Here is a 16,164-nt window from a genome sequence, read left to right on the forward strand (position 1 = left end):
CATTTAGGCATATGACTAAATTGACTTTTCCCAAAAGCCCTAAAGAGATTGATGAACTGACTCCTCCTCCCCATCTGCCGGGACCTAGCATTTTGACTGGTGCTGTAGAGGGGAGTTGCAATTGTCATACCAAGGACTAAGATTGACCCAGATGCAGGTTGCCTAGCAACACTTAGTATTTGCCAAGGTGGGGTGGAGAATCAGCTGTAGAGGCCTGTCAGATGGAGGAGACAGGTCAACTCTTTGAGCCAGCCCACGAGAAAACTCTTTCCAATCCCTAGCCTGTAAGAATTTGCTAATGGGAAACAAAATTTCCAAGAATTTAGGTGTAAGAGAGTATAAGAAGTCATTTTCTTCTGGGCTGAGATCGTACTCAGTAGGTCATAGGGACTGGAGACAGTACAGAAGGACCAACTTCTCTGCAAAATACATGGAATTCACATTTTTCTGCCCCAGAATGAGCTGAACTGCACCACTACCAGGCTTTCTAGATGGCCCTTGTCTTCAGCAATTAAAGGACAGGCAATGGTGTACCAGGCTCTTGGGGGCAGGGGTGCTCTGTCCCAGACAGCTCCTTCTTGGCAGCAGCCAGAGATAGGCCTTCATAGCCTGGGAGAAGAGAAGCTACATCATGCATTACTTAACACACTAAAACCCAGCTCTCCAGTGAGTCACTACATACCAGCATAGGAACTTGAAAGAAAAAGCAAACAAAGGTGGTTGATTGCAGCCCTTCCTGGTCTCCAGCTGAAAGCTGTTTCTGAGCTTTCCCAGACCCCTGCCCCATGATGGGCAACCTTGCAACAAAGCCTGACTCCCCTGTTCCTCTGGAAAGGCTATGTCTGAGAAGCAGTGGCCAGCAAAAGATTAAGCGAAGATTCAAGATTCTGGGTTTGTCACTGGGTCTCTGCTTCTGCTGCTGTACGAGGCTATGGAGACCACACCCCTACTGCCTCCTAACTGTGCTGCTGTCTTTTCCCTGGAGTGGGGTCGGGGAAATTGCTCAGTAAAGTGTTTGCTATACAAGCACTAGGACCTGCTTTGGATCCTTAGAACCAATGTAAAACTGGACATGGTGGCCCACACTTATAATCCCAGCCCTGGGGAGGCAGAAAGGTGGATCCCTGCAGCTCACTGGCCAGCCAGTCTCCATTGCTCTATGAGTTCTACGCCGATGTGCTTAGGAAAAAAAAAAACAACAACAACAAGCTGAATAGATCCTGAGGAATGACAAACACAGTTGATCTCTGCCACATGCACGCACACACACATTCACAAGCATCCACGAACACATGCACCTACATGGATATGCACCTGTGCTTGTGCGTGCACATGCGCACGCACACACACACACACTCAGCCTAAACTGTTAGCCAAAATTCTGAGTGTGTGCTTAGTGCAAAGAAAGCGCACTAGAACTCAAAACTTGGAGCTTTCAGATATACCCCCGCCCACAGGGCCAATCTTCCCACCTTTCTGGGGAAAGCCATTGGGTTCAATCTCCTACTACAAGTTTTTGGCACTCAGCATCCTTTCCTTGCCATGGCACAAGCAATACAGGTCTAAAAAGCCCTCACAAGTACTCCTTCAACCTCCTTTCATCAAAGGATGCAAACTCAAAGGCGGAGGAATTAAGTGACTTCCTTAATCAACAACCAGGCTAGCCAAGCTAAGGCTCCTTAATCCTACTCCCTGGCTAAATTTGCTTTCTCCTAAATCAGTGGACTCTGGCCCAGAGTTCACCAGCTTAAATAACACCAGGTCCCCGGAGAGACAGCAACTAGAGATTGAGTCTGGGGCTGGCAATTTGTTGAGGTAAGACAGAAAATCATACCTTCCTCTCGCTTGGCTTTGGCTTGGCATACTGCATCAGAGAAAGACAGAAATGATAGCAGTTAGGCCCGGCAAGGAAGAGAAGTGTTCCAGTGACAGATGGCCCACAGCTCAGCCCTGGCTCGACTACAAGAGATGATCAGAAATAGATACCCAGCAAGAGCATCTGCCACACACGTCTCGCCTCACAGAGCTGCCGCTGCTTTGACCAGGAACACCCCGCTTTCTACACCAACCCGTCTGTAAAAGTCTACAGAGACACAAGGCAGCAGATGGAGTAAGAGCAAAAAGCAGCTAAATTAGAGCCCCCTCTTTTCTCATATGGGGACAGAGAAGGCAGCTGCACCCTGCGAAGGGCAGGGCAGGGCAGGGGACTTCACTCAAACCCTGCCCCCCTCCCCCAAACCTCAGAGCACAGGGAAGACAACGGAGACAGATGGCAAACATTTCTGTTCTCCGTTTAGATCCCGAGGCCCCACCCTCAGGACCTAAGCTCCACAGACCCTTCCTCTGCCCACACATTCTCCAGCTCTCTCTCAAACCCCGTGCTTTTCAGAGTCCCAATAACAAGGCTAACAACGTAGGGGGCATGGTAAGCCTTTATTTGGAAAAACGTTGCCTGGTTCTGCCGGCTCCAGGGTGCAGTTTAAGTGCCATTTAAACCCCCACACTTCATTTCTAAAACAGAAACAAGGAGAAACAAGGAAAAGATAAACCACCAAGCTCTGACCCTCTGCCTCCTTTAGCAGTTGAACCTGCATTTCCTGGCAGGGGGAACAATCATTGGCCCCTGTTCTGAGAACCAACAGGGCACGGTTGTGGAACCATCTCAGGAGGTGCCCAGAGAGTGACGGTGAAAAGTGGGCTGTGGACAGACAGATGGGCCTGGGGCTCAGACAGGCAGATGTCCAGTACCCAGATAACAAAACTTAAAAATAAGACACACATAAGAAAAGACGTCCCCCAGACCTGAGCATGGGAAGCTGAGAGTCAGCAACGCAGCAGCAGCAGCAGCAGCAGCAGCATTCCAGACAGGTCTCTGGCTTTCAACTCAAGGGAAGGGTGTAACTGCTGCTCCACCATGCCTAACTGCAGCCTCAGTCAATCCCCTCATCTCTGGGCCAGCAGATCTTCTGAGTTGAAGCTATGTGGAGGCTCTGGCCTGAGGTCACCCTAGGCTGCACCCCAGCAGTGAGTAAGGCATGCAGGTGACACGGTCTGGGCTGCAGGGGTTTTCAGTAGGTTAGGGGAGCGGGCGGAGCCCATGTTTGGGGAGGAAAAGGCAGAGCACATGGGCAAGCACTGCCACCCTGAGTTCTTAGACCTAGTTTGCCCCAAGCCAGGCTTCTGTTGAGATGTTTTGGCCTGAGCTAAACAGCGGGCTTCTCCAGAGAGAAAATGGGAGGGAACAAAGGAGGGGAGGAGGAGGAGAGAGAAGAAGAAAAGAAACTTTCTTAGGTACGCAGAGGTCAGAGATCAAGCCCTCTGGGGCTCCAGTGCTGGCCAAGGCTGCTGTAGAGCCTCCTGCTCTTTCTGCTGGGACTCCAACTCTTACCCAGTTCTTCAGAGTCTGGTGAGACAACAGTTCCCTGAAGGCTCAGTCTCCTCACCCTTCAAATGCCATAGCCTCCCAGCACTGTGCCAGCCCAGTGAACCCCAGCACAAGGCATCCACCCGCTTTCCTCAAGGAAGGCAGTGAGGAGATCTGAGGTTAGGGCATCCCTGAGCTGCTTGCTCCAGGCTGGGGGCCAATTTGTCTCCAGAAATAACAAGTGTGCCCAGGATGCTGAGATGACTGACTGGGAGAGAAGGGCCCCACACCTGCTGCTTCCCGGCAGCACACAGCTACTATGTCATGCTTTCAACCTGTGTCTAGCCCAGCAGCTCATGATAGGTAGCACATGGACTAGGCAGAGGTAGGCTTTGGCTGTGCTGGGCAGTCCCGCTCCAAGAGAACTCACGCTTTACACACACCTTGCTCATGTGCATGCCAGAGCCCAGAGGTCATGAAAGGAAAGGGAAGGTTGGGTCAGAGGGTGCCACCAAGAAATGGCCTGAAAGCGAATAACCAATGAGATCAATAACTCCCGCAACCCTGGTCATTAAAAAAAAATCAATGGGGGGAGGGGTGCTGGGTACATGGAAGAAAGGGGAGTATTCTCCACCTCTCGAGGGGCCACCTAGCATGTGGCCCAGGATTAGGAAGAGGTTGGGGCAGGGCAGGGACCACAGGCCAAGAACGTGGACAGGCCTGGAGAAAGTCTAACCACGGGCAGGAGGGGACGAGGGAAGGGACGGAAGTTTCCACAGCACGGGGCATTTGCAGTCGTCGGTCCAGTGAGCTCTTTCCCTGGGGCCCCTCATGGGGCAGTGACTTCCATGCCGAAGCTGGCAAGCAAGCAGAGATGGTCTGAAGAGTAGAAGGGGTTGGGTAAGCCATTGGCAGCCCAGAGAATCTCTTCAGAGAGGAGGGAGAGGCGGCCCAGGAGCTTGAGAGTTCCATCTCGATCCAGTCTGTGATCTGGGGCACAAAGCAGAAGCCAGTGGGTACAGCAGCCACCAGCCAGGTTGCATGGCACATCTTTCACTTTAAATTAGATGGCCTACCTACCTACACACACACATACACACATACACACACTTACACACACACATACATACACACACACACACACCACCTTGCATTCTGACTAGAAGGCTTCCCTGTGATAACATCAGTGAATGAAAACAGGTACAGGGACACAGGGACAAATGGGATACAGGTAGGTCCTGCCCCTAACATTACAAGGTTTTTGATTATTCAAGAGGTGCAGAAATATAGAATCCTTATATAAAATTATTCCAAACATAGGCAATTAATTCAAACATTCTAAAAATAATAAGCAAACTAGGCCTGGGGCTAGTGAACTGCTCATCATGACTATTGGCAAGAAAAAAACCTTACCAAGTCCCTCCCCAACTTTGGCTCTTAGCCAAGTCTAATTACGCCTAGTGCTATATTTCTATCTCCATGATGGAAATAGGAATGACTTCCCTGTCCCAACCCTGACACTGCAAGAAAAGAAGAACAAGTAAGGTAGGTAGCCTGCGTAAAGGATGAACAAGCTGGTACGGTGTCTGCTTCTTTGATGTTCAGGCTCCTGGAGCCCAAGCCAAGACACCAAAACCCAACCTACCACCAGCTATCCCAAGCACCCTGGGGTGGCTGCTAGAAACCCTTGGCTCACTGGGCTTACCGGTTCTGTTCTCATTCTCACAGGATTCAGCTGAGAAGAAAATGTAATCCACTGTCATCCCAAGCCCTAAGGGCATCGTGGTGACCTCTGGGCAGCCATGCTGGGGCAGGAAGTGGGTATACACTGAGGTCAGGTGGAGGCAGTGCTGGATGGTGCCTATAGTCCTGCAGGGAAGAAGGTAAGACGTCAGCTAGCAAAGCACATTTCCCACTGGCCAATTTCTCTGTGGGTTTTATTAAGATTTTTTAAAGGATAATCCCTAATGATGGTTTCAGATCCTGTTGACACCAGCAATGTACAGCAACATTATAGTCCTGTAAGGAAGTTCTGCGAGGCTGTGCAAGGTTGTGAAAATAAAGTCTGGGTTTCCTTGGAGACCCCAGGTGTGGTACTTGGAATGAGAGTGGCCCCCTAGACTCGTGCCTGAGTAGTTGGTCCCCAGGTAGTGGAACTGTTTAAGAAGGATTAGGAGGTGCAGCCTTCTCAGAGGTGGTGTGTAACCGGGAGCGGAGCGGGCTCTGAGGTTTCAGTCCCTCTCCCTCCCTCTCTGTATGTGTGTCTATCTCTGTTTTTCTGTCTCCTCCCCTCCTCTCTTCTTTCTCTCTCCCCTCCCACCTCTCTGCCCACTGCCTGTAGATCAAATGTAAGCTCTCAGCTATTGCCCCATCACGATGCATGTCTGCCACCATGCTTCCTGCCACGATGGCCATGAACTCACCCTCTCAAAGTGTAAGCAACCTCCAATTCAATTCATTCTTTTAAAATCTGCCTTGGTCATGGTGTTCCATCACAGCAACAGAACAGTGTCTGAGAAACCAGGATACTGGAGATGCCATGTATCTGGTATGTCCACCAAGGAAAGCTGGATGTGTGCAGCAGAGCTGGCCCAAGAGAGAAGCAATGTGTGCTGTGGGCAGCAGAGCTGGGGAGGTGGGGCTACCAAGTCTTCTGGGGTCCAGATGACTCTCTCATGAGCCCCAGATGACAACAAAGAGCCGCAGGCAATGCTTTCCCTGCTGGGTCCTGCTCTTTTGGAAGGGGGGCGTTTACTCTGTGTCATTCCATGTTGGAAATACATAACTTCTGTTGTTGTTGTTGTTGTTGTTGTTTGGGTTTTGTTTTGCTTCACCTTTGTTTTTTAGTTTTTTTTTTTTTGTTTTGTTCTTGTTGTTTTGAGACTATGTAGCCCTGGCTGGCCTAGAACTCACTATGTAGACCAGGCTGATTTTAAACTCTCAGAGATCAAGTGCTGTGATTAAAGATGTATGCCTGCACATGCAACTTCTTGGTACTATATAGGGGCTTGCTTACACTGAAGAGACCCCCTCAGACTCAGGGAAACTCATCACACTTTTAAATAGGGTTGGAACTGTTAGACTACGGGGACATGTGAAGTTGGGCTGAGTACATTTGCCTCATGAACCTGTCATGAAACAATGGGGACATGGGGAACAAAGAGGTGGCTTAGAAGTGATGTAGTCAGTTGTCCCAGTGATGACGGGTAGAGCTGCAAGGGTTAATGTCGTCAGCCCGACAGGATCTTAGAATGACCCCTGGGTATGCCTGTGGGGAATCATAGAGACTGAGACAGGAAGACCAATGTGAGCTGCACCCTTCCATGGGCAGAGGTCTTGGAATTAACAAGGAGAAAGGAAGGAAAGCCTTGGCACTCGCTGCGGCTTTGCCACCTGTATAATAAACCCCTTCTCCTTATGTGCTTTTATCAAAGTATTTTATCACAGCAACAGGAAAATCAATACACTATTCAGTTGCAGCAAATTCCTTCCCACACTAAGAGGCTGGTGATCGCAGCTGAACTCAACAGACAGACAAATGCTGAGCCCCTGACCCTGCTCATGCCTACTCTTCACCTGATAATGAGCACCAGTGCTCTCCTCTGTGGGCCAGCAAGTTCTCTGGGAGGCTTTCTCCCTCAAGGGAAGGCTACACGGGCCTTTCACCCGCACGTACGCCGCCTTGGCTTTTGCATGTATGCATCCCCTCTATAAGCTCACCATGGAGGACAGAGCTTAGCAAAAAGTGTTCCTAGTCAGCCTCAGTACAGCCAGTGTTCTCTCATGCTCAGGCTAAAAACCGCAAACAAGTTTACCTGGGGAAGACAGGCTCAAGTTCAGATATCTCTTCCTCAAAGATACACTCGGCCCAACCAGCAGGTCGATCTGTAGGAAGCCAGAGAAAAAAAGTTTTGTTTTCATAGACAGTACAGCAGAGTCCAAACCTTTCCCCTTCAGCTCCCTCTCAGCCCCTGGCTGCACTGTTCCAGAAGGCTGGGAGGGAAGGAAAAGAAACAGTCGTGAGAGGGGGGAGATGAACCAAGGCTAGAAACCAGAGGTCCCTAACACTCTGCACTCTTTACATAGCTCAGTCATATGGTTCAAAATCAAAATGAAGAAAATCAGTCAAGAGTCCCTCCCACTCACCCCTTGCCTTTCATTTTTCTCATACAGAGAAAACCAGTGCTATCAAATTCCTTATACTTTCCTCTAAAATTTTCTATCACACACCATCCATTGAGTAGCACATAAATATACACATATGTTCATACAAACATGTCCATGTTGTATATGCATTCTTAAAGAAAAATACAAATGCCAACATCAGGAAAAAAAAACAAACAAACAAGAGATATTACTACAAATCTCACTATCCTAGTCCAGTTTTTTGCTGTAACACACACCGGGATGTACAGCAATCTGGGGAAGGACAAGGGTTTGGCTTCCACACTCAATCACTGAGGGAAGTCAGGGCAGGGACTCAAGACAGGAACCTGCAAGCAGGAACTAAAGCAGAGGCCATGGAGGGCGCTGCTTACTGGTTTGCTCCACCTGCTTTCTTAGACAACCCCAACCACCAGCCCAGGGGTAGCTCCACCCACAACAGGCTGGGCCCACCCACACCAACCTCAATCACGAAAATACACACCCATCCCCAGGCTTCCTACGGATGGGGACTTTTCCACAACTGAGGTTCCCACGTCCCAGGTGATCCTAGCTTTTGTTTAGGTGACAACTAGCCAGGACACTTGCTGATATTAATAAGATAACAAGGGCTGACACTGTCAAATTCTTAGCAATCAAATTACTAAACTCAAGAAGGGAAGAGGGCCTCAGCTGGGCCCCACTGTAAAGGACAGAGCCCAGAACTTAAAAACAAAAAGAAAAGGGGGAGTGGAGGCAGTGAGTTGATCCATTATTTGTAATTTATAGGGAAAAATCTGTTCACTAACACTATAAACTATACAAACAAAAGCTAGCTCAGTGGGTAATGGCACTTACTACCAAGCCTGACAACCAGAGATCGATCCCGGGAACCCACAAGGCAGAGAGAACTGACTCCCACAAATTATCTCTAGCCTCCATATGCTTTATGACAGTGGAACTATCATAATGCTATGAAGACAGCCTGCTCTACATAGCTAGCCCTAAGCCAGCTACAGCTGCAGTGAAACCCTGTCTCAACAAAGTAAACAAAGGGCACATGACATTAATTCCAGCACTCAGGAGACAGAGGGAGATGGATCTTGAAGTACAAGGCCAGCCTGTTCTACAGAGTGAGTTCCCACACAGACAAACTTTGTCTCAAAACAAACAAAAAGTAAATAAATGAAAAATTAAAAATATATTATTTACATAAAGTGAAAAAAACCTAGAGAGACACAAGCTAACACAAACTTAAGAAACAGCAAATTTGATTGGGCCTTTCACAAATAAAGAGACTGAATCAGCAAGGAGAGGCCAGACTTTGGATGGCCTCACCAGGGACCTCTACCAGACATTTCACTAAGAGTTCATCTAAATCCTTTTTTGGGTTTGGTTAGATCTTTGTTTGGTCTTGTTTTTGAGACAGGGTTTCTCTGTGTACCCCTGGCTGTCCTAAAACTCATTCTATAGACCAGGCTGGCCTCAAACTCAGAGATCAGCCTGCATCTGCCTCCCTGAGTGCTGGGTTCAAAGGCGTGCGCCACCACTGCCTAGCAGAATTCATATAAATCTTTTGCATTCAAATTTTTTGGTGATATTTTCCAACTCATTCTATGAAGTCATTAATAGTGCTATTACTGTCATACAAAACTATATAAGTATATCACAAAGAAAACTAAAGACTAACACCTCTTATAAATACAATAAAATCCAGAAAATGTAATATAATAAAAATATAAATCCAGCAAAATATAAATATGCTTGTATACTGAAATCACATGATAAATCCCAACAACTTAAGCTATCAGACTATTTTAGAAATCAGAATACATCTTTTTGCTGCATCCAAGAAACACTTTACCACTAAAGACAGACATCAATCATCTTCGGGTAAAAGGATGGAAAAAGTAACTCAAGCAAATTGACCCAAAAAGTAAGGACGTGTATCTAATTTAATATCATACAAAACTAATCAGAAGAGGTAGGAGCGGGCAGAACATACTCATCAAAGGGAAAATCCACCAAGACTATGCAATTCTAGACATTTATGTGCCAAACTCACAGGCACCCAAGTTCATAAAAGATACATTAATACAGCAAGAGTCACATGCTGAACCTAATACCATGGTAGTGGGTGACACCAATGACCCACTACCAACAACAGACAGGCTATCCAAACAAAAATTAAACAGAAAAATGCAAGAGCTCAATAATATCATAAATCAAATGGACTAGCAGAAATCTATAGACATCCCACCCAAACACTAAAGAATATACTTTCTCAGTAGCCCATGGAACTTTCTCCAAAATGGACCACATATTAAGACACAAAGCAAGTCTCAACAGACATTTAGGAAACTGAAATAACAGCCTGGGTCCTATCTCACCACTATGGACTAAGCTGGAGAGCAACACAACAGACACAGCAGACAGTATAACAAACAAGTGAAAATTTGATCCAAACAGAAATCACGAAGAAAATTTTAAACTTTTTACAACTGAATGAAAATGAAAACACAGCATAACCAAACCTGTGGGACACAACAAAGGTGCGGCTAAGAGGCAAGTTCACAGCCTACATTAAATAACCTGGAAAAGCTCATATTAATAGTGACACACTTAAAAGCGCTAGGAAAAAAAAAAAAAAAAAAAGATTCAGCCGGGCCCCAGGACTTGGGAGGCAGAGGCAGGCGGATCTCTGAGTTCAAGGCCAGCCTGGTCTACAGAGAGTTCCAGGACAGCCAGAGCTACACAGAGAAACCCTGTGTGTGTGTGGGGGGGGGGGGGGGGGGTTGGGGGGGATTCAAAAAAGAGTAGATGGAAATAATAAAACTCATGATTGAAATCAATGAAACACAAACAAACAAACAAACAAAAAAGAATCAATGAAACAAAGAGTTGGGTTTTGACAAAAGGCAAACCTGTAGCTAACTTAACTGAGAGACACAGATGAGATCCAAATTAATGCCAGGTGTGGTGATGTAAGGCGTTAGTCTCAGGATTTGAAAGGCAGAGGCAGCAGGTTCTCTGAGTTCAAGGGCAGCCTGGTCTACAGAGAGTTCCAGGACAGCCTGGGCTTAAGACATGTATGACAGCCAGCACTGAGGAATTCAGAAAAACATAAGAGCATACTTAAAAAAAATCTATATTCCAAACTAGAAAACCTAAAATCAATTACAAAAATACTTTTGAGACAGGGTTTCATTATGTAGCCCTGGCTGACCTAGAACTTGCTATTTAGACCAGGCTGGCCTGGAACTCACAGAGCTCTGCCTAGCTCCGCTGGGATTAAAGATATACACCATCGCACCCAGCAAATGTCTTGATATTTATGACCTAAACAATTCAAAACAGACACTGGTGAAATAGAAGCAGTAATTAAAAGTTTCCAAACCAAAATAAGCCCAATGTCAGAAGAATTAGCACAGAATTCTACTAGACCTACAAAGAACAACACTAATATTCCTTAAGTTATTCAGCAAAACAGAAACTGAAGGACCATTGCCTAAATCTTTTTATAAACCCACTGGGAATTGAACTCAAGACCTCTGGAAGAGCAGTCAGTGCTCTTAACTGCTGAGCCATCTCTCTAACTCCTAAATAAGTGTTTCTAATAAAAAGGATAAAGGACTAATATGATCAACCTTGGCCAAAAAACCCTGGTAATTCAGATGAAAGGAAATCTCATTTTATGTAGTTTGTATTTCTCCTATTATTCATTTTGTTGCTGTTCCTTCTACAAATAGGGTCTTATTCTCATTATATCTTTTAACAAACCAAGACATTTATATTTGACTATTACTGATTGCTACATATTAATTTTATAGCTATCTACTTTCCAGGATTATCTTAATTTTAACATTATTGGTCTTAGTTGTTTCTCTTGACCAATTACATAGAGGAATCATTAACAAGAGCCAGTCTAAGCCTTCTCTTGTCTTAGGCTTTTATTTTCCACTTTCTCTTTTTGTTGGATGTTGTATTCCAACACAAACAACAGTCGGTGCTCCTGTCTGCTCCCTGCTCTAACAGGCAGGCCTCTGAAGCTTCTTTCTGTAGGCAAGGCTGCTTGGGCAGATGCGGTGGCTTTGGTCTGAATGCTTGTTCTTCACGGTGCCGGACGTTGAATACTTTTCTTCTGTTTTAAACAAAGCACCTTGTGTTGCAGACTGTGAACCATGAATTAAAACTCTGCCTCTTCATAGCATTATTAATTCCATAATCAACCTCTCTGCTCATTTTTCTGAAAAATCTTGATTTAAGCTAAAAATTATCTTTTTTATTCTTACTCTATACTGATGTCAGAAATCTAAGTCCTTTTTTTTATTATTATTCTTTAATCTTTTTTTACAGTCCAGTCATTATCCCCCTCCCATTCCTCCCTCTGACTGTTCCTCATCCCATACCTCCTCCCCCCACCCCCATCAACCAGACTTCCCCACTCCCTGGGGCCTCAAGTCTCTCAAGGGTTAGAAGTTACTTAAAATTTTATCTGTAGTCTATTAAATATTATGAGAATAATATTTTCTATGTATTTAGGTATATTCCTTTTAAATGTTTAGGTTCTTAAGTTTAGAGCACAGACTGCTCTTCCAGAGTATCCAAATTTGATTCCCAGCATCCACATGGTGATTTGCAACCATTCATAAATCCTAAGAGACCCTACAGCCTTTTCTGTCTTCTGTAGACAACAAGAATGCAGGTAGCACATGGACATACATCCAGGCCCAACACATAAAATAATAAAATATTTTTTAAGTGTTAAAAAACTAAAAACCAACTCTGCCTCATGAGTCACATCATGGTTACTAATGTGACCTCACTTGGGACACCAACATTCTAACACTAACACCTCACTAAGAGTTGCACCCTTAGTCATTATAACAAACAAGGCAGACCACAGTAGCCACCAGTTGTCTGTGCACTTGTCTGTTTTCTCTTGGTGGTGCTGGAGACTGGGCCTAGAGCCTTGCCCATGCTGTTCCTGTGATAAAATACCCTGAAGAGTTTTTAGTAAGAGATGGCTGGAGAGATGACTCAGAAGTTTAGAGCACTTGGTGCTCTTGCAAAGGACCCTAGGTGGATTCCCAGCAGCCACATGGTATCTCACAACCATCTGTAATCCAGTTCCAAGGCATCTGTCATCTGCTCTGGCCTCTGTGAGTACCAGGCATGTCTATGGTGCACGTACATACGTGCAAGCAAAAAATTAACACACATGAAATAAAATCTAAAAAAAAATTAAATCTGCAGTGCTGGGGAGCTGAGTCAGAGAGAAAGAATCACTACCGCACAGCTCGGGCATAGGAGTCGGCATCTCCCGCACCCACAGGAAAGTCACCCACATTGCCTAGAACCTCTAAGGCGGCCCATACCTGTAATACTAACACTCAGAAAGGCTGGAACAGGAGAAGTCCTGTGAGCTCAAGGCCAGTCTATGCTAAATGCTAAGTTTTAGGCCATCCTGGGCCACAGAGTTAAAGCCCAATGTAAAGACATAAGTGTCCATGAGAAAGGGAACACAGGGACTCTCCTTACTATCTACAGCAGTGTGAATATTTGTGAACCCCTACAGACTGACTCCCCAGACAGCAATGATATGAAGAATGGCGGCTTTGGGAGGTATTTATGCCACAAGGGTAGAGTCCTTGTCTAAATACTAAAGACCTTTTAAAGTCACACACAAATGTTAAAAGAAGAGACATGGGGTGTCTTAGTTAGGGTTCTACTGCTGTGAACAGACACTATGACCAAGGAAACTGTTTTAAGAACAACATTTAATTGGGGCTGGCTTAGAGGTTCAGAGGTTCAGTCCAGTATCATTAAGGCAGGAGCAAGGCAGCATTCAAACAGGCATGGTGCAGGAGGAGCTGAGAGTTCTACATCTCAGAAGGTCTCTAGAAGACTAGCTTCTACACAGCTAGGACTAGGGTCTTATAGCCCATGCCCACAGTGACACACCTACTCCAACAAGGCCACACCTCATAATAGTGCCACTCCCTAAACCAAGCATATGCAAACCATTACATGGAATTAACCCTTTAATAATGGTACTACTAGACACAACAGGCTAACAAAAACCACAGTACCTAGAATGGGTTGCCTCTTTTAGAGTAGTTGGCCAGTGGAGTCCCACAGACAACCTACTACCACTGTTCTTTGTTAGTCTTCAGAATATGATAGTAAGACCCTATTGTTTAAGACACCACATACTTGAGTCACAAAACAAAGAGAAATCTAACTGGTACTGCCCCGGAAGCTTATCCCTACTGGCTACCTTGCATGGTGCTGGAAGATGGTGTGCATGCTCCTGGAGGAGGAAAGCAATCAATCTCACTCAGATGTGGACCCCGATGTGAGCTACAAGGACCAGCCTGGCAAGATACACCCACAGGTGCAACAGTGACACAAGCATTACGGGAGTAGTGAACCGCTTCCTAATTGTATTTAAGGCCCATTTCACAAAACTGAGCCAATGCCCAGACCACTGCTGGGGCTGAGAACCTGTGGCTAGCTGGTCATAGGCCCTAGGGAAAAGCCTACTACTATTATTCTGCAAAATGGTCACTAATGGAATCAGTGTCCCTATAAAAGATGTCCAAGAGAGATTCCTCATGCACTTAAAAGGAAACACAGGGATGAAGTGGGAATTTCTGGTTTCACTGGAGACTCAGTGGTGTCATGTGACATTAACCTGGAAACTATCTTATGAACAGATGTGATGTTTTTCTGGAAGCTGACTGGTTAGAGAACTCGTGATAGTTGGGAAAAGTATAAGTATAACCCAACAGACAGTTGATGACATTCTTGCATTGATTTGCCTTACAACTCTTCACTGGTCTTGGCTTGTCATGACTTCATAGAAGAAACACACCAAAGAACTTCTGGTGGTATTCCAGCTGCTTCTTACGGCTTCCTCAGACTCATGCTTGTCAGCAGAGCCTCAAGGTTGCTTCTGGACAGAGCCACTGCTAGTAATTTGTGTTTGTTGTTTGCTGAGTAGACTGTACTGCCACTTCTGATTCATGTTTGATGTTTTGCTAGTGGTCTAGACTGCTGACAACAGATTGGAATCGCCCCAAAGAAAAGGTCCACAACCCCCACTTCCTATTAACCTTCTTTCCCCCTACCTCTGGTGGGTGGTGGGCTAGAAGGGAGGTTGAAACAGTAAAGAACCATAATTAAAGTAGCTTTTGAAAAATCTAAGCCTATCCAGGGACTCTTCTTTAGTATCTACAGCAGTGTGAATATGTGTGAACCCCTACTGACTCATAAGTTGAAATCCTAATTCCCCAGAGAGCAATAATATGAAGAACAGCAGCTACATCTATCTGGGGGTGGTGTGGGTGGAAATCACCACACTTGGAAACATAAGCAAGAGAGGGCTTTAATTTAAATACCCTACTTAAGAATCATTACAGACGCTGGAGAGATGGCTCAGCAGTGCAAGTTACTCTTGCAGAGGACCCAGGTTCAGTTCCCTGCACCCACATAGCAGCTAATAACCATCTGTAACTCCAGAGGATCTGACACCTTCTCTGGCCTCTAAGGAACCTGCATGTATAGACATAACAGGCAGGCAAAAACTCATATACATAAAAAAAATTAATCTTAAAAAAAGACCATTCTGTCACAAAGGAAGTTGGGAAGAACAAGAATGCATGTTTTATATCACACAGTGTGGGCGATGTAGACAGTGCCAGTGAAATGCTGTGTCAGTTCTGAGAATCAGAGCTCACTGTCAGCACTGCATCTCCCCTTGCATTAAGGGGTGACCATTAAAGTCAGTTTCACAGACAAGTTGGCATGTTTTGATATGTAGTTAAGACTGGATAATTCTGCTACTAAACTAGAAATTTTATGTTTAACATATTTAAACATTCTCTAGAAAACTTGCACTTAGTATAATTTTCCTTTCTGCTCTAAAGCGATACAGGCTTTTCAGACATAGAGTCTCTATGGGGTGAACAGCAGCCTGTTCAGCCCTGCGTGGAAGGCCCTGAGCCCTGAGTCTGTGGTGCACATGTGTGTTTACTTGGGTTCAATCTCAAATGTGAAAACATTACCATTATTTTGTACTGTTCGTGAATCATTCCCATTATAAACTTTTGTCTAAGCCAAGATCTTGTTTTGTAACCTTAGGCCGAACAGCCTTGACGCGCTCCTCCACCTAACCCTCCTCAGCACGACCATGCCCAGCAGAACAATTCTACTGGGCTGTCAGTGTGCAGGTTAAAGGCCCTGGGTAACTGCAATCAGCACTTTTACGTTTCATTCAAGCCCAGCACTCGTGTCTTGAGATCATCTATTCTTAATACAGTTATCCACAGGGGCTCTTATTGCTCTACTTCAGGATTCTGTAATCTTAAACTTCAGAGCTGAGCTGCTGGCCCTACCTGAGACATCCATATCGTCTCCTCCACGGCCACGTGCCAAGGAAACGCTCTACTACTGAGCACACCTCAGCTCCCACCTCCAGTGTGAGCTCCAGAGGTCAGTTGTCATCCTCTGACGCAGTATTTTATAATCACTTCTACTGTTTGGCAACTTCCTATGAGCCCCTCTCTTCCAATGCCACATGCTTCCCGTCACTAATCCCTCCCAGTTTTGTGGTTTGTTTTTTTTAAAAAACCACTGAGTCCACTTAGTGCTGC

General features: G+C 45.6%; 1 protein-coding gene across 5 annotated transcripts in view; it reads right to left on the bottom strand.

Annotated features, from left to right (window-relative positions):
• Positions 1-1,631: 1,631 nt before the first annotated feature.
• Positions 1,632-16,164, bottom strand: part of Angel1 (angel homolog 1) — a 34,585-nt gene continuing 20,052 nt past the window's right edge. For 3 of the 5 annotated variants that reach the window (XM_006516199.4, XM_030246896.1, XM_011244169.2), the window contains 3 exons: positions 7,180-7,249; positions 5,070-5,233; positions 1,632-4,354 (listed from right to left, as the gene is read on the bottom strand). In XM_006516199.4, coding sequence (XP_006516262.1) covers positions 4,194-4,354; positions 5,070-5,233; positions 7,180-7,249 — 395 coding nt within the window. In that variant the 3' untranslated portion in view covers positions 1,632-4,193. The remainder of the gene's footprint in view (positions 4,355-5,069; positions 5,234-7,179; positions 7,250-16,164) is intronic. The other 2 variants (NM_144524.2, XM_006516200.4) reach the window with 1 other exon arrangement.

The sequence above is a fragment of the Mus musculus genome, chromosome 12, assembly GCF_000001635.26.
Source record: "Mus musculus strain C57BL/6J chromosome 12, GRCm38.p6 C57BL/6J".
Taxonomy (NCBI): Eukaryota; Metazoa; Chordata; class Mammalia; order Rodentia; family Muridae; genus Mus; species Mus musculus.